Source organism: Onychomys torridus, chromosome 1 (assembly GCF_903995425.1).
Source record: "Onychomys torridus chromosome 1, mOncTor1.1, whole genome shotgun sequence".
NCBI lineage: Eukaryota > Metazoa > Chordata > Mammalia > Rodentia > Cricetidae > Onychomys > Onychomys torridus.
In genome coordinates this window covers 166017675-166033341 of record NC_050443.1, presented here as the reverse complement: position 1 = coordinate 166033341, position 15667 = coordinate 166017675, and the positions used below count along the sequence as shown (strand labels likewise).

The window sequence follows — 15667 nt, the reverse complement described above, 5'->3', positions numbered from 1 at the left end:
ACCATCCAAAGTGGACCTAGAAAAAGGCTTTAGTGCTGACCACGGCAGCAAGAGCAATCCCACAGCCAGATGGTGTTCTTTCCCCTCTCTCCCTCACTCTCTGTGTGAGCTTATACATGCATGTCCATGCATTTGAATGCAGAGGTCAGAGGTCAACCTCCAGTGTTGTTTCTTAGACACCATCCACTTTTTAAAAAACTACATTTTACACCGAGCGGTGATGGCGCAGGCCTTTAATCCCAGCCCTCGGGAGGCAGAGGCAGGTGGATCTCTGTGAGTTCGAGGCCAGCCTGGTCTCCAAAGCAAGTTCCAGGAAAGGCGCAAAGCTACACAGAGAAACCCTGTCTCAAAAAATCAAAATCAAAACAAAACAACAAAAAAACCACAAAAAACTACATTTTAGTGTGTGTGTGTGTGTGTGTGTGTGTGTGTGTGTGTGTGTACATATGCACATGTGCTCAAGTATAATAAGAGACAACTTGCAGGAAATCAGTTTTCTCCTTCCACCATGTGGGTCCCAGAGATCAAAATTAGACTGTCAGAATTAGCAAGGGGCATCTTGACCTGCTGAGCCCACTCCTTTAAGGCAGAGTCTATTACTGTCCTCAAAAAACTGCCAAGTTGGCTAGACTAGTTGACAAGCAAACCCCAAGGACCCCGGGTCTCCACCCGCGCCCACCCCCACAGCACTTGGCTACTATTTCTTTTCTTTTAACGCATTGGTTCTAGGGGTTGAATTCAGGTCTTGGTGCTTACACTTTCCTGACGCTCTCCCTACCCCTCTGCAGCCTGTTCTGAGCCCCCTCACCCCAGTGACCATCTGCTTTCTCCCATCCCTTGAGAGAAGAGCAAGGTGCTGAGCTGGCTGCCTCTTGAGCTCTGGATGCCGTGGCTGCCATCTGAGGACCGTGGCACCTGGCCCTGACCGTCATCATCTGCTCCTTCTCCTTCTCAGCCACATTTGCCTCAGGCTCTGTGCAAACTCCCCTGCATGTTCCACCAGCGAGGCATCGCTGTCCCCTTCCCTGGACAGTGTCTTCCGGCAGCTCCATCTCGGTTCCTGTCTATCCCACCCAGCCCATCCTCATCGTTCCAAGTCTCACCGTGAAGGCTGCCTCCTCCACCCACCTGCCTCCCTTGGAAACTCCAGTTCATGGAGAGTTCTTCCCACTCCGAGCAACCCCGGGACTGAATTAGTTTGGTGCATACGCATCTTGTATTTCAGATATGCAGGCACTGTTCTGGGGCCTTTATAAGGATAAACTCATTTAATATTCACTGGAACCATGGAACTAGGTCCTATTTCTACCTTCACTTTTTCATTAGTTGCAGATGTGGAAACTGAGGCACAAACACTAGTAACCTATTCCACATGGTGTGGCTGTGAGTCTCAGCCCTTGAGTGCTCTTCTTCTTCAGAACATTCTGCCTGGATTTGCTTGTCATCTCCCTGGCTCAGTTCTGATGGAGAATCAAGTGGCAGCTGACCAGCTTGTCAGGGGCCAAGGTAAGACTCACAGCCCTGCCACACAACTATCCTGACTGAGTGAGAATCCCAAGAGCACGTCACTTCCATTTCTACATCTATAAAACAGGAACAAAACCACCTTAGCCCCCACACTGGTGGTGTAAGGCCGGGACAAGATGCCCTCAGTCATGACACTGCCACCGGGCCTGGCCCTAACAGGTCTTCAGGTCAATTCCTACCCTGACTGCTGTGCTCTGCAAAGTCCTGGCTGAACTATGGTCACCCCTGTGTACACAGCTACTGATGCTACTATGGCAACTTGCCTGAGGTCATCTGAGGCCTCTCAGTGGCCTGCCCACTAGTCCAAGCCCCTGACTCTCTCCATGCACCTGCCTGCCTACAGCTCACGTCCCTTCAGAGAATAGCAGCCCTACCAGGCAGAAGGTAACTTGCCCTCTGGGGAATCAGCCTGTCCAAACACTGACCACCGTGTTGGAAGCTTCCATTATTTTTGGCAATTGTCAGGGCAGAGAACATCATTGGCCCTCACTCAGAACCTACTTCCAAAGCCAGAATCCCCACCTCGTTTCCCACACACACCCCTTGTCCTTCCTGTCCCCGAGGTTTCTGCCCCAACCCATTATCCCCTTCCTGGATTCTCAGCAGTCAAGATGAGTAAGTGTGACTACCGTATGTATAACTCTATTATTTGTTTTATTTTCTTTAATTAGGAGTCAAAAGAGAACAGAGTTGCCCGTTAGACTTTTCTGGCCAAGAAACTGGTCAGTGACTCAGGCTGAGGAAATTAGAAGGCAATTTCCAGGGATGGCTATGCAAGCCCTAAGTCAGAAGTTCCCCCAGCACTAATTCACAGCCCCCACTTCCCATTAACTCAGCTGGCCCCAGAATAGCTCTTTGGAAAAAGCAATAGCTGGTGCTCATATTTCTGAAGCTGGACCCAGTCTCACTGGACATCAAATAGGCTTATTTTTCCCTTCCCTTCCCTTCCCCTCTGCCTGCCACCACACACAGTGACTCCAACCCCGGCTTGCCCTCCTCACACTCAACTCAGAACGAAGCCATGAGAAACGGCTGGCTCTGCTCCCTGTCCCAATGGTCTTGAAGGATGTGGTTGGTTGTTCCATGAAGGGGGAGCCTCATCAGCCCCGTGAATCACCCCTAGGTCACTTCCCTCTACAGAGAAGAAATGGTTCCCATTTGCACGTGTGTATGTGTGTGTGTGTGTGTGTGTGTGCGTATGCATGTGTGTGTAAGAGACTCACACTTTCAGGAAATTTTGAGTTAACTGGACCCTGGCCCTCTTGTTTATAGCCTTGCTCCTCATGATCAGACCGTCGCATAAAAGTTTATTGCACCCATGCTCTTGGGGAAGCAGGAGTGGGGCTGTGGCTGCCCAGGTCTCAACAGTGGGGGGTGGCGGGGCAGAGGCAGCAGCATTTCAGGGTAATAATTTCCACCCACACTGTCCGGTGGCAAGAAAAAGACAGGGCCTGCCTTAAAGTCTCTGGGGCCAAATTCTGAATAACTCGGTGGAGCCCAGCCAGATAGATTGTCTCTGCAGTCCCAGTGGGTCTGAACCATCCACCCTTCAGAACTCAAGGCTATCGATACAGCGCCTCATACTACCTCTCTTCCTTTATTTCATCCCTACCATAAACCTGTGTATCCCAGGAGCCTGATTTGGGGGATTGTCCTAATAGAAATAACAGCTAGTGATCAGAAAGACTTCCTTTTCTTTAAAAAAAAAGTTTAAAATTGCTTCTTTGACAGTTTCATACATGTAGACAGTGTATTGTAATCAACCCCCTCCCTCCTTCATCCTCCCCCACTCCCTGCCAGTGTGTGTGTGTGTGTGTGTGTATGTGTGTGTGTCCGAGTGTCCGCCTCAGGTCCTCCTTTGTTTCTTCCATAACGCATTGAGTCTAATTAGTATTACTAACTCATGGATGATGGGCCCCCCTTGGAGCTTGGGCAACCTACCAAGGGCCACACCTAAGAAAATTGACTCTCACTTTCCCAGCAGGTATAGACAGCCAATAGCAAGCATCTCAGCTGGGGATGGGATCTCCTGAGCCCCCTCCCCCATCCGTGTTGGAATGCTGACTGGTTGATCTTGTTCGGGTCACCCCATCTGCTATGAGTGCAGTGTCCCTACAAATCCAGAAGCGAGCGTTTCCGTCACTCCTCCTTATCTCTCAGTGACATTCTTTCTGCCTGTCTTCCTTTTTGTTCCCTGAGCCTTGGTGGCGATGGTGGTGTGTGTAATACTTGTGTGTGCTAGGGGTAGTCTCCAAACAGTCTCACAGGTGTAAAGCTGCTGCCAGCATCCACACTGTACAGCTGAGAGAGGATGTGCAGGCTCAGAGAGCTCACAGGAATCCCTAGACACCCCGGAGAACATGAACTGCCCCTGCTGAAGCCTTGAACTAGGTCTCAGGGCTCCAAAACCAACCTGTCCTCACGGAGATTGTGTAGGGTCCATATGACGTCTTTCACCCCCAGAAAGAGTGGATGACCCCAAGGACATTCACTCCGAGGCCTGGCTGCTTGCCTTCTTAAGCTGTGAGACTGCATGCGTCGCCTGGCCCTTTCAAAAGTCCACTTGCTTATCTAGAAATGGCTTTTGGGGCCTGCCTTACAGAGGGAAGGGGCAGATATGAGAGACGAACTCCTCAGAATGTGTGAGGGGCACCCTGATCTCCCAAGCTGTATCTTAATAATTTGACACAGCCAATGTCAGGACAGAAAGACCTCTTCCGGATGCCTGGGGACTTTCTCAGCAAGGCTCACTTGAGAAGGTTTGTGCCAGAGCCGTCCTGGGAACACGTTGTGTCCTCAGTGAAGAGGTCTTCTAGAGCTTTCTTCTTTCCGTGCCCCTGGCTGTTACCTGAGGGAGGCAGGGACACCCAGGTGGCTGAGTTAGCAAAGAGGAAACAGCTGTGCTCTCAGCCCCTCCACTGGGCTTTCTTTGGCCTTTGGCTGTCACTTCCCTTTGTCCAGTAAGGAAACCACCCTCCCGGAGCCTGGGCGGAGGTGCGCATGGGATGAGGCCGAGTCCTTTCCTTTGTGTGCATTGCGGGCGGCGTGCACTAAGGGAGTGAGGGCATCTGATCCATCGCTGGGATCCCTAAAGCATGGGTGACCTTCACCCTGGCGGAAATGGAGCTCTTATCCGACCTGACCACAGCTCCAGGGAGGAAGGGGTGGTGATGGTGAACTTGCATCCTAGGTGGGGTAAGGAACTGAGGGGCTGGGGGCTGCTTTGAACCTTTTGTCCTTTATTGGGCAGTGCCTCGTAGAGCACCCTCATTCTCCAGTAATCTGCTGCTTAGCCGCAGGAGATTTTGACCTGTGTCAAATCACCGCCATTGACTGCGCAGTTATCACGTCTTTTGTGCCGGCACCTCCAGGCTTCTAACTTGTCGTCACTGGCCTCAGGTCCGCCCTCAGCGTTGCTGTTCTGATGCTGTGGAGTTCCTGTCAGTAAAGCACATATTTAGGAGTGTTTTGTCCCTTTCCTCAGTGCCTGGTCCCATATCATCACTGTACTTCACACACTTGGACCCTCTCCAGGCCTGCCCCAGGGGTCACGGGGACTTAGGCTGCTCAACAGGCCATCCTTCTATGCCCATTGTGGGAACCCTGCCTCCCAGTTTTGCCTACCTAGGAGTTCTGTGTGAAGAGGGTTGTCCCTGTCCTTTGAAGTCACTCCTTTGTAAACTTTTGAGGGTAGGCCCGATTCTGATCCAGCTTTACTCTGTTTCCTGATGGCTGAAACCCAAAAAGCTATTTTAAGGGACTTGCCTGTGTGGGAGAATTTCTCAGTGTGACAGCAGAGAGGGAGGCCTAGCTGCCTGGCACAGGGCTGGCTCTGAGGCTCCCAGAGGGAAGCTCTCTCCTGAATTTTACCAGGCAGGGCCCGTTGTGCCTTCAGCCTGGCTCTTGGAGGGGATACCAGCTCTTACTGATGAGGCTGGGGTATGCCGAGGTGGCTGCCCAGAGGTTTCTGATGGTTTAACTGCAGTGTGTTGGCCTACTGATCCTTCTCCCGTGTAGTTCAAGTCTGGTGTAGACCAGTGTCTGAGCTTTGGTTTCAAGCCGGGATTCATTATTTACGTTAGTCATCTCACTGGCAACTGAGCAAAACAGCTCCTCCATTTCCCTCTCTGGTTTCTGAGGGTGGTAGCTCCCTGGGGAGTGGGTATACTGAGTCAAGAGAGTACAGGGGAGCCCCTACCAAGTGCAGCCACTGGGCTAGGGTTCTCTTGCCCAGGAGCCCCTGGCCGTTGTTGAGACATTTGGCAGCTTGCTTCTGTCCCTGTTAAGTGGTGGCTGTCAAGTTTAAATTCAGATTTCTGCAGTAATAGAAAGGGTGACTTTTCTGCTGGGCAGCAGCAGTTGGTGGAGTGCCCTGGACAATGGGCGGCTATGTGAGAGGGTGCCATCACACACACACACACACACACACACACACACACACACACACACACACACACACACCTCCAAGCCCCCTGCTAGGCTGGAAGCATCCACAGCAGGGAAACCCAGCAGAATGTGGCCTTTCTCATCTCTCTCTGCACTCTGTTTGTCCTGGTCCTTGTGGCTGTTTCTTGGGGTGTTCCCAAGGGCATCTCCCTCCTCTGTGGCCCTGGTGGGTACAGAGCAGAGTGGTGTCCTGGTCTCATAAAGAGTGGAGTGACAAGAAAAGGAATGTCCTGCAGTGGGTGTCCCATGGATTTGAAGATGCCCATTCTGATAGCTTCCTAGGAAGCCAGAGCCCAAGGAACGCATCCCAGGGGTCCCAGACAGAATTTCTAGGGTCATGGATGACAGTGTATCTCACCTACCCTTCTGACCTCCTCTGAGCCCATCCACTAACGCAGTGTGGTTGCAGCTGGTAGTTGAGAGAAGCTTCGAAACAGCTCAGATTTTTATTTACTGTCCAGAGCCACTTTTGAGTCCCTGCTGCCAGGGGCTCTCTGTCCTCTCTTTAGAGATAGATGACAGCTATCATGGAGTTGTGGTTGGGACCAGGGGATGGTTTAAGTCCCTGACACTTGGACCCTGATGCTTGCTCAGGTAAATCTAGGCTGTGGGAAGTAGAGTCATCTCCAGAGACCTGGGCAGCAGCAGGGGAGGTAGAGGGCAAGAGAATATAGGTAGTGCGTGGGTGACCTCTGCCACGCGGGTGTGGGCGTGGCCTTGGGAATAGTGATGAGCTGTGGCCTAGACTCTCGATTACCTTTCTTCAACTCCATGGGCCTCAGTTTCTGTCAAAGATGATAAAAACAATCATAATACCTACCTCATGTTTGTGGTCCTCTGTCAGGAGTTCTTAAGCTTCCTAATGCTGTGACCCTTACTCCAGTTCCTCATGATATGGTGACCCCCAACCATAAAACTGTTTTAATTGCTACTTCATAACCATAATTTTGCTACTGTTATGAATCATAATGTAACTATATGATATGCAGGCTATCTGATATCTGACCAGTGTGAAAGGTCATTTGTCCCTCTGGGGTAGCGACCCACAGGTTGAGAACCACCGTTCTGTGTGGTGATCAGATGTTCAATAAGTTGTTGTTGTTATCTCCATCATTATCATCCCTCATGATTTTGTTCAGTTTTTGTTACTTCTGGACGCGTCACTGACCTCACATCTTAAAACATTTCCTATGAGGTTTTAGGTGTGTGTTGGTGGTGGTGGTGGTGGTGTGTGTGTGTTTGAATGACTTTAGGTTGTTCAGCTTTCAGCCTGCAGCTACCTTCCTCATTCTCTCTCCAGTGTTTGGATATTTGCTCTGCTCCAGGCACTGTGAGCACAGCAGGGTGGAGAAGAAGCCTTGCCCAGTGCACTTGATCTTCTGGTGGGAGAAGGGAAACAATATGCAAACCAAATAGATTAAAATGTATTATATGTTAGATGTGTAGAGAAAACTAGAGCACAGTGAGGCATGCAGGTAAGTCTGGCTGGGAGGAGGCTTGCTGTGTGGTTGTGTGTGTGGGGAGGGACGGCCCTATGAGGGGTGACATTTGAGAGAGGGAGGGATGGCCCTATGTGGGGTGACTTTAGAGAGGGAGGGGGTGACTTTAGAGAGGGATGCCCTATGAGGGGTGGCATTTGAGAAAGGCAGGGACGGCCCTATGTGGGGTGACTTTTTAATAGGACCTGCAAGGTGAGGCAGTGAGTATAGTGGATACCTGTTTTACCTAGTAAACTAATTTAATAAACTATCAGCCTTAGGTAATTTGCACTGATATGCATTCTTGTATATTGATACAAATGTAAACTATTTTTATATTCCTATTTAAGATAATTTGTATATTGATACAAATTCAAAACTATAATTGTCATATTTGTACACATGTTCCTACTCCTCTTTGAAATATTTTGTATACTGATACAAATATAAAATTATGTTTGTCATACTGTCTGCATGTTCTACCTCTGTTTAGAATATTTTGTATATTGATACATATTAAGGATATCATTGTCATATTGCACAATACATTTCTACCTTTATTTAAGATATTTTATATACTGTTATAATTTGAGGTCATTGTCCTTATACTGTGTACATCTATTACAGATTATTTACCTTGTTAATGGGAAGCCTTAGTCCTTAGGTTATTTAGGTAAATAAGAGTCATATCTATACTTATGTTAGTTAGGTTTTCCAGATTTACAGAAACATATGTCAGATGGATAGAATCTTCAAACACTTCATAGGCCTAGAGAATATGGCATTTAAATGTTTTGATAACTTAGAATTCTGTTGATGTGAGACACGATTGCTCCTGGCAGCACCAATCTACTCCCAAGAGAATGTTGGGCTTCTAGGACACTCTTGTTTGGAAGTTTGTCTTTTTCTTGGCACAAAATAGCCTGCTGGGCAAAGAACTGCCCTTGCCTCTGATGACAGTACAAACACTGTGCTTTCTGGATGAGTGGGACATAAGAAAAAGTGACTACTGAACCTTGCCAAGACAGGGTAAGATGGTCTTTCAAAATTCCTTCTTCTGATAATGGTCTGTCAGATTTTCTAGGTCAGTAGCCAAAATGGGTGCCCCAACAGTGATGAGAAACTTTAGGTGACTGACCAGGCTGCCAGCTGTCTCTGTCTATTCTTGCAATTTTTTGGAAATTGCTTGCTTGCCTTTTCTGTTTTCTCAGGTAATATTTTCCTTCTCAGGTCTTTGATGGGGTTGAAGACCAGATAGTTACAGTTATAATCCTCTCATATACTAGCTAGAACATTTTAGATACTAAAATTAGAATCTTTAGGACAGGACAGCTATTGGAGTAATCTCTGTAACATGCCATTTATCAATGGTCTAGACATTTCTGAACATTTAATGTATGTTTCTTACTTAATGTCATTCTTGTTGTATTTCTATTTTGTTTATATTATTACCTTTCCCATTTTCTGGACAATACTTGATAATCGTTCCTATTGTATATAGTTTTATATTAGGTTAGAACTTTCTTATTGAGACAAAAAGGGGAGATGTAATGAATATCTGTTCTACCTACAATCTTTAAGTCCCTGCCTCTGGGGCGTGGCCTCGGGGTTACCCTTAAGACCTGAGACACACTATGCTGCTCTCCTCTCTCCCATGTGGGCTTGGATGGCAGGGAGGCAGAACAGTGTGGGACAGTACCTCAGCTTTCCAGGACCCTGCAACCATTCTCCTATTTTGTTTTAGTGAGTTTCTTTCCTAATAAATTCCTTTTACCAGTTAAGCAGACTCCCGTGGATTTCTCGCATTGGTGAGACATGTGGGTTAAAGCCCTGAGGTAGAACCGTAGCTGCCCTTTCCAAGGACCAGCAAGGAGGCTGGGGTGTTCAGAGTGGTGTGTATGAGAGAGCAGGATGGAGCCTCAGTCCCTCCCGTCCTGAGGGTAGCTGGCTCTGCTCTGCCGTGGGGCCTTCTTGATGACTTGCAGAAGACTCAGTCTTGGGTGTTTGATCCTGAACCCCTGGAGGACCCTCTGTGCAGACACAGTCTCCATCAGCAGTGACATGGATAGGGGGGACCCCTGGACCCTAAAAGCATAGCCTTCTCCGGGGAGATTGATCTATTGAAAGTTGATCTTAGACCTACTGTGTGTGAGGTGCTGTGGTGACATCTAGGAGCAGGAGCGTTTGTTGTGACCACAGCCGCCTGGCATCCTTCACATCCCTCCCAGCCCTGCAGAGGCAGGTCATGACGGGCCCTGGATCCGTGTGGTGAACCTGTAGGTGGAGGCTTCGCCCATGGAAGTCTTTCCTCTCCTTGAGCTCCTACTTTACCACGGCTGTGGAAGCTGCTTGTTTGGATGTCAAAACACACATCCCTCGCAGTGTCTGTCAGTGATGTGATGATCCACACACAAAACGTCTGTTCTCCCGGGAGCGGATAGAATTATAACCAGTTGTCTCTGTGAATTGAATTGACTCCATTATGGACTAACCTGAGAACCCAAATACCACTTGCGATGGCCAGGGAAACTGTTGTCCAGGGGGCTAAATAATAAACATAACGATGCCGCTGACAGCCCATCTGGTGTGCCCTCACTTCCCTAAGCCATCCACTTCTTTCCACGGCCTGTGAGGGAAGATCAGCATGGCCCTTGCTGTGCTGCCAAGGGACCAGAGGCAAGGACAGATTGATTTACCAGTGGTCACCAGCCAGGAAGAGGTAGAGTGGGACTGGAGCTTGGCAGGGACACCAGAATCCTCTGGGCAGCTCTTGCTCCCTAGTTTTCCAGAGACTCTTACCAGTCAGCCATGCCATGTGTGTGGATCTCTACTTGAAAGAGGGGCATCCCAAATGTTGGGGAGGAGGACAAAAGCCCCAGGAGGCCAGCCCCTCTTCCCTAGACAGGAAAAACCATTTGTTATAGGAACTCCACACTGCAGGGGGTGGCTTTGTTGTGTGAGCTTGTCTTCCTGGGCCATTTACAAGTCAGGGTGGGGACCCTGTTGGTGGAGGCCCATTTAAGGTGTCTAGCAAGATACTTTTGACACCAAGGCCTAAGGAGGAAGGCCAGCAGGTGGCTGGGGCCCTTTCCTTGGGAGAGGGCAGCTGACATCCTACCCTGCTCAGTTTATCTTTGGAACTCAACAGGTCTTAACTAGTCCTTGGGACCCAAAATAAACAGCAGCTGTTGCTGGCTCCACCATTGCGACAGCCAGTCTGTCAACAGGTCAGCAGCCTTGGGCTCTTGCCTTGCCTCCTTTGGGTTCGGGAGCATTGGGTTTGCAACAGTTAGCCTTGCACTACAAAGCCTATTTCCCTGGTGTGCATTGGCCAGACCACCACTCACTGGCACCACCTCTTTCTGTCCTAGGATGAGGCCAGCACCCTGGGTCCAGAGTCAAGTACCAACTCAGCTCTTGTCTTTGCCACTTACCTGGTGACCTTGAGCAGATAGTGTAACTGACTTCAGCTTCCTTTGTAAAAGTAGCTAATGAAATCTCTGTCAAAGGATGTCATGCCATAGTGCAAGTTTTACACACATGGACGTGTGTGCATGCACACACACACACCAGCTTTTGTCAGTTTTTGTTCTAGAAGAGAAGGCTGTGTGGTTCCATTTTTAACACCTGAGCTTGCTGCCCTGTGATAGACAGGGGAAGAGAATATCACTATGTTCCAGAGAGAACCGAAGAACAGGAATTTATGACTTTGGACCCTTGATCATTTCTGCTGTGTGGTCTTGGGGAAGTCCCTTAGTCGCTCTGTGCTTCACTTCCCTCTTTAAAGGGATAGAACAGAGCCTCCAGCATGGCACTGTTGGGAAGGTGAGATGAGGAAGAGGGTGCTAAGGTGTGGTCCTGCCATCTCTGAGGGGACGCGCAGGTGCAAGTTGCCTCCACCCCCAGCCTGATGGGGATATATTTAGAACACTTGAGAGGGTCACATGGTGTCTGTGACAAAGGCATCTTGGATGGAGCCTGTGGCATGCTCCTAGTGGTAGGGTGACTGCAGGTGAGGGTCATTGTGAGCACTGACTCACAGCCAGCCCCTTTTCCTCACTGGCTGGCTGTCCGCTGTTCACTGTGTTTCATCAGGTGAATGATGACTGGGCCTTCCCTGTAGGGTTGCTGGAGAATCACTGACAGCATGAAAACATGCAGGAGACTCGTTGTGATCACCACTTAGCCAACTGTAATGTAACACGAATCTTAAAGGCTCTTATTAGTAAAAACAAACCTGGAGCCAGGTATTGGGGTGAAAGCTGGAAGATCACAGAGACAGAACAAGCCATATCCAACCTCACTTTACCAATTCCTCAGCTAATCTTGTTTCCACGAATCTTCAGACTGCTAAAAACCTAAAATGCTTAAAAAGACTCTAGTTCCTGGTCCTCACACCTTATTTACCTTTCTGCTTCCTGCCATCACTTCCTGGGATTAAAGGCATGTGTCACCATGCCTTGCTGTTTCTAGTGTGGCTTTGAACTCACAGAGATGCAGATGGATCTCTGCCTCTGGAATGCTAGGATTAAAGGCGTGTGCTACCACTGCATAAACCTGTTTAATATAGCGGCTGTTCTGTTCTCTGACCCCCAGATATGTTTATTGGGGTACATAATATATTGGGGAACATAATCTCACCACACTGAAAGGCTTGAAGAGGGCTCTCCTTGTCAGGTACAGTTAATACGGACCAGCAAAGCTTGTGCCATCCAAGCAGAGGAACCTGGGAATGGCCACAGGAAGGTGATAGTATTGTTATCCCCGTGGGGTGTACTTGCAGGTAATAGGGAAGAGGAGTTAGCATGCATTTGACTCCATGGCTTGGGGTCTGAACCCAACTAAGGCAGCCAACGTCTCCTATAGTAAGTGGTGGAGCTAGGACTGGAGACCTCTGAGCCGTGGGCCCCAGGTCCAACTGTCTTTTGTGTGGTGTCTGGCCCTCTAGCTTGTCACAGAGGAAAAGAACAGGGTTTATGCAGGTCTTTTGCTGTAGTGAGAGGCAGTGCCTGGGGTGAGTCAGAACGCACTAAATGGAAAAGATACAGCATTTCCAGGGGCTCATCAGGGTGGATGTAGCCAATGCACGCAGGAGCTGTTGAAGTGGGGCTTCGATATGAGGGATTCTGACTGTCTACAGATGCACTCCCGGAGAGAAATCAACAACAAGGCCCTGGGAGATGATAGAAATCCAGTCTGTGCACCATAGTCAGGCTGCGAGGAACTGTGTAAGGAAGGCAGTGAGGGTCTTGTACCCACGAGGAGACATACTTGAGGGGGACACTGTGTTTGTTGTGAAATTCCTGTCTACAAACAGGGAATACGTGAGGTGTCATGAGCATTAAAGCTTCCTGGGACTGTGTTCGATCTCATAGGGAAAACAGGTGTTCTTAAGACGGCGAAAGCATTTTCAAGAAAATAAAAGAGGGGTGTGTGTGTGTGTCTATAGCATGCATGTGCATGCTTAGTTTGAGTGTGAAGGGGTACATGTGTGCTGGGTGATGGGTCCAACAGTGCTCAGAGGGTTTGCCAGCCCCTTCTCTGCAGCTCCTCCTTGTGCAAGGCAGGGTTACACTGACCTTCTTACCAGCCCTGTGCTAGATCAGAAAGCTAGGGTAAGGAAGCTAATGTCCTCATTCAAGGTAACGCCATCAGGCCATCAGTAGGTAGACCAGACCAGCCTTCACTCCTGTTTTGTCCCTTGCCAGGAAGAGGGTTCCTTTTTCTGCCCAGGGCGCCAGACCTGGAAGCATGCTTTCTAGCTCAATCAGGAAAACGGCATGATCCCAGAGCTGTGAGAAAGCCAGGGAAGACCTGGGGAGAAGCAAGAAAAGCCCGAGAAGGCCCAAGGAGAGAGGACCCTGTGACACCCTGGTTAGTCAGGAACTTGGTGCTGTCGGTAGGCCTGAGAATAAATATCACCTCCTCCCTGCGTGTGCCCTTGTCGGCCACTGTGTGGTCTAGTCTCGGAGGAGGTGGTGGACAGAGGCTCACACCATATCAGTGGGGGTTCTTGGAGGAAATAAAAGATGATGTTTGGTTAGTGTGAATTCTGGGCAGGTGGTAGTGGGGTCTCTGAGATGGCCTCGCTTTTCTACCCGAGAGAGCTCTGGATAGAGTACCTGAAAGTCTCACAAAAGCTGCAAGCCCAGGTGAGACTCGCCGTTAATCAGTCAGGGCTGGGGGCCCTGGAGAGGGCCTTTGACCAGCCTGCCTGATGACTCCGAACAACTCCTTGGGAGAAGCAGACAGTCCGTGCTTGTGTCCCCAAGACTTTTCAAAGGTCACTTCTGCTCTCCTTCACCCCACTATGCATTCAGCTTTAGCCAAGGCTAGCTCTGGGAAGCAGAGGGTTCACCTAATGACAGTCTGAGCAGTACCCATTTTCAAAAAGTCAACCAGTGACAAGAGACCAGTCTGGGTACTATTAGTGTGTGTGTCAGGACATGTTGAGCCTTGTGTTGACTGGGCTTAGATTGGGATGTGGTGGCATAGTGCCAAGGTCATGAGTGGCAGGGCTTCTAAAGCCAGAGACCCTCACCAGCCATGTGATGTGGGGCAAATTGTTTATAAACCCCTGAATCTCAGTTTCTTCCTCTGTAAAATGGGGCTAGAAACACAGGCCCAGCCAGGCAGAGGTGTTGCAAACCTTTAATCCCAGCACTCTTGAAGGCAAAGGAAGGCAGATCTCTGTTTAAGCCCAGCCTGGTCTACAGAGTGAGTTCCAGTACAGTCAGGGCAACACAGTGAATCCCTGTCTCAAAAATAAAATAAAATTAAATAAAAAAAAAAAAAAACGTAAAATAAAAAATAAATAAGTAAATAAAATAGAAATAAAAAAGCAAGTTGAACATGGGGAGCGAGCCTGTAAGCAACATTCCTCCATGGCCTCTGTCTCAGTTTCTGCCTTTAGGGTCCTGCCTTAAGTACAAAGTCCTCCCCTTCGTGATGGACTATGAACTGTAAGAGGAAATAAGTCCTCCCCTCCCTGTTGTTTTTGGTCATGGTGTTTATCACAGCAACAGAACCCCAACTAATGTACCTTGTCCCTAAAACATGAGGGAAGGAAGGACACAGGCAGGTGGGCAGGGAGAGACAGGGAACGGAGGAGAGAAGGAATCAATAGTAAAACACAGTAGACAGCAGGTGCTGGTGTCCCCACTGTCAGCCATGGCAAAGGCTAGCCCATGTCAAACGATATTAGCCACCCCACCCTACCCCAGCTTTGAGACCAGCTTTCTTGAGATATAATTCCTATAATGCACAACTGGCCCATGAAATCTGTACAGTTCAATGGTTTATAATAGTCACAGTGTTACAGTAATCAGTTGCAGAATATGTCATGATATACACACCACACACACCCCCATTGGTCCCCAGCCCCTGGCAACTGTTAACACGCTTTCTGTCTTTGGACTGGTGTCTTCCAGACATCACATATAAATACAGCCAGCTGTCATGTGGTCTTTTATGACTGGCTTTCATTAGGAAATACTTTCATCCATGTCACCTCTTTGGATGGCTTGCTGGGGGTGTTTGATTCATCCCTTGGGGCACAGATCTTAGCAATGACTCTAGAAGGGCCCAGCCCTTGGTTGTGAGTGCAGGCTACCCCAGAGCTAGCTCTCCCTACCCTGTGAAACATTGCCCCTTCCTTCTCCAGCCAGCACACCAAAGCTTGGGTCCTTCCGAAGCTCAGGTCCTGCTTTGCAGTTTATTCCCAGTACTTCCTCTGGCCCAGTCGGAGCTGGGGGGGGGGGGGGTGGAAACTGCACAAAGCCTTCACTGATCTGTCCCCCTAGGGACCTTCTTTCCGGTAGGGGGTGGGGAAAGAGACAGAAAAGCATCTCTATTTGTTTTTAATATTGCCCAGCTCACCAGACCCTCCTTTTCCTACATTCTGGTCAAAGTCCCCATGTTTCAGTTGGATTCTCTTCCCTTGAGACACGGGGTTATGGGACATGGGACTTCTCTCGGGGAAGTCCACAAGTGCTTTGGATTTCTCCATCGTGAAGCTGGGCTGTTTGTTTTTCCTCTAGTTGGAGCTGGGCCAGCACAAAGCTGGCACATCCTTTAGGAGGCATTCAGCTGCAAGTAACAGAGCCCTGGCCGAGCCTCTTTAAGCATATGGAAACGCGTTATCGAAGTTCCTAAGTGGTGCGGTTGCGTTGCACACGTGGTCCTGGATCTCTGGGGGAAGCTGGGAAGAAGTGTTG

The 15667-nt window shown here is 49.1% G+C and overlaps 1 protein-coding gene across 1 annotated transcript in view; it reads right to left on the bottom strand.

Moving 5' to 3' along the window:
• LOC118578370 (TBCC domain-containing protein 1-like) overlaps positions 1-15459 on the bottom strand; it is a 23483-nt gene extending 8024 nt beyond the window's left edge. The window contains 3 exon segments of the mRNA XM_036179268.1: positions 4279-4375; positions 4852-4965; positions 15330-15459. Coding sequence (XP_036035161.1) covers positions 4279-4375; positions 4852-4965; positions 15330-15459 — 341 coding nt within the window.
• Positions 15460-15667: the final 208 nt, after the last annotated feature.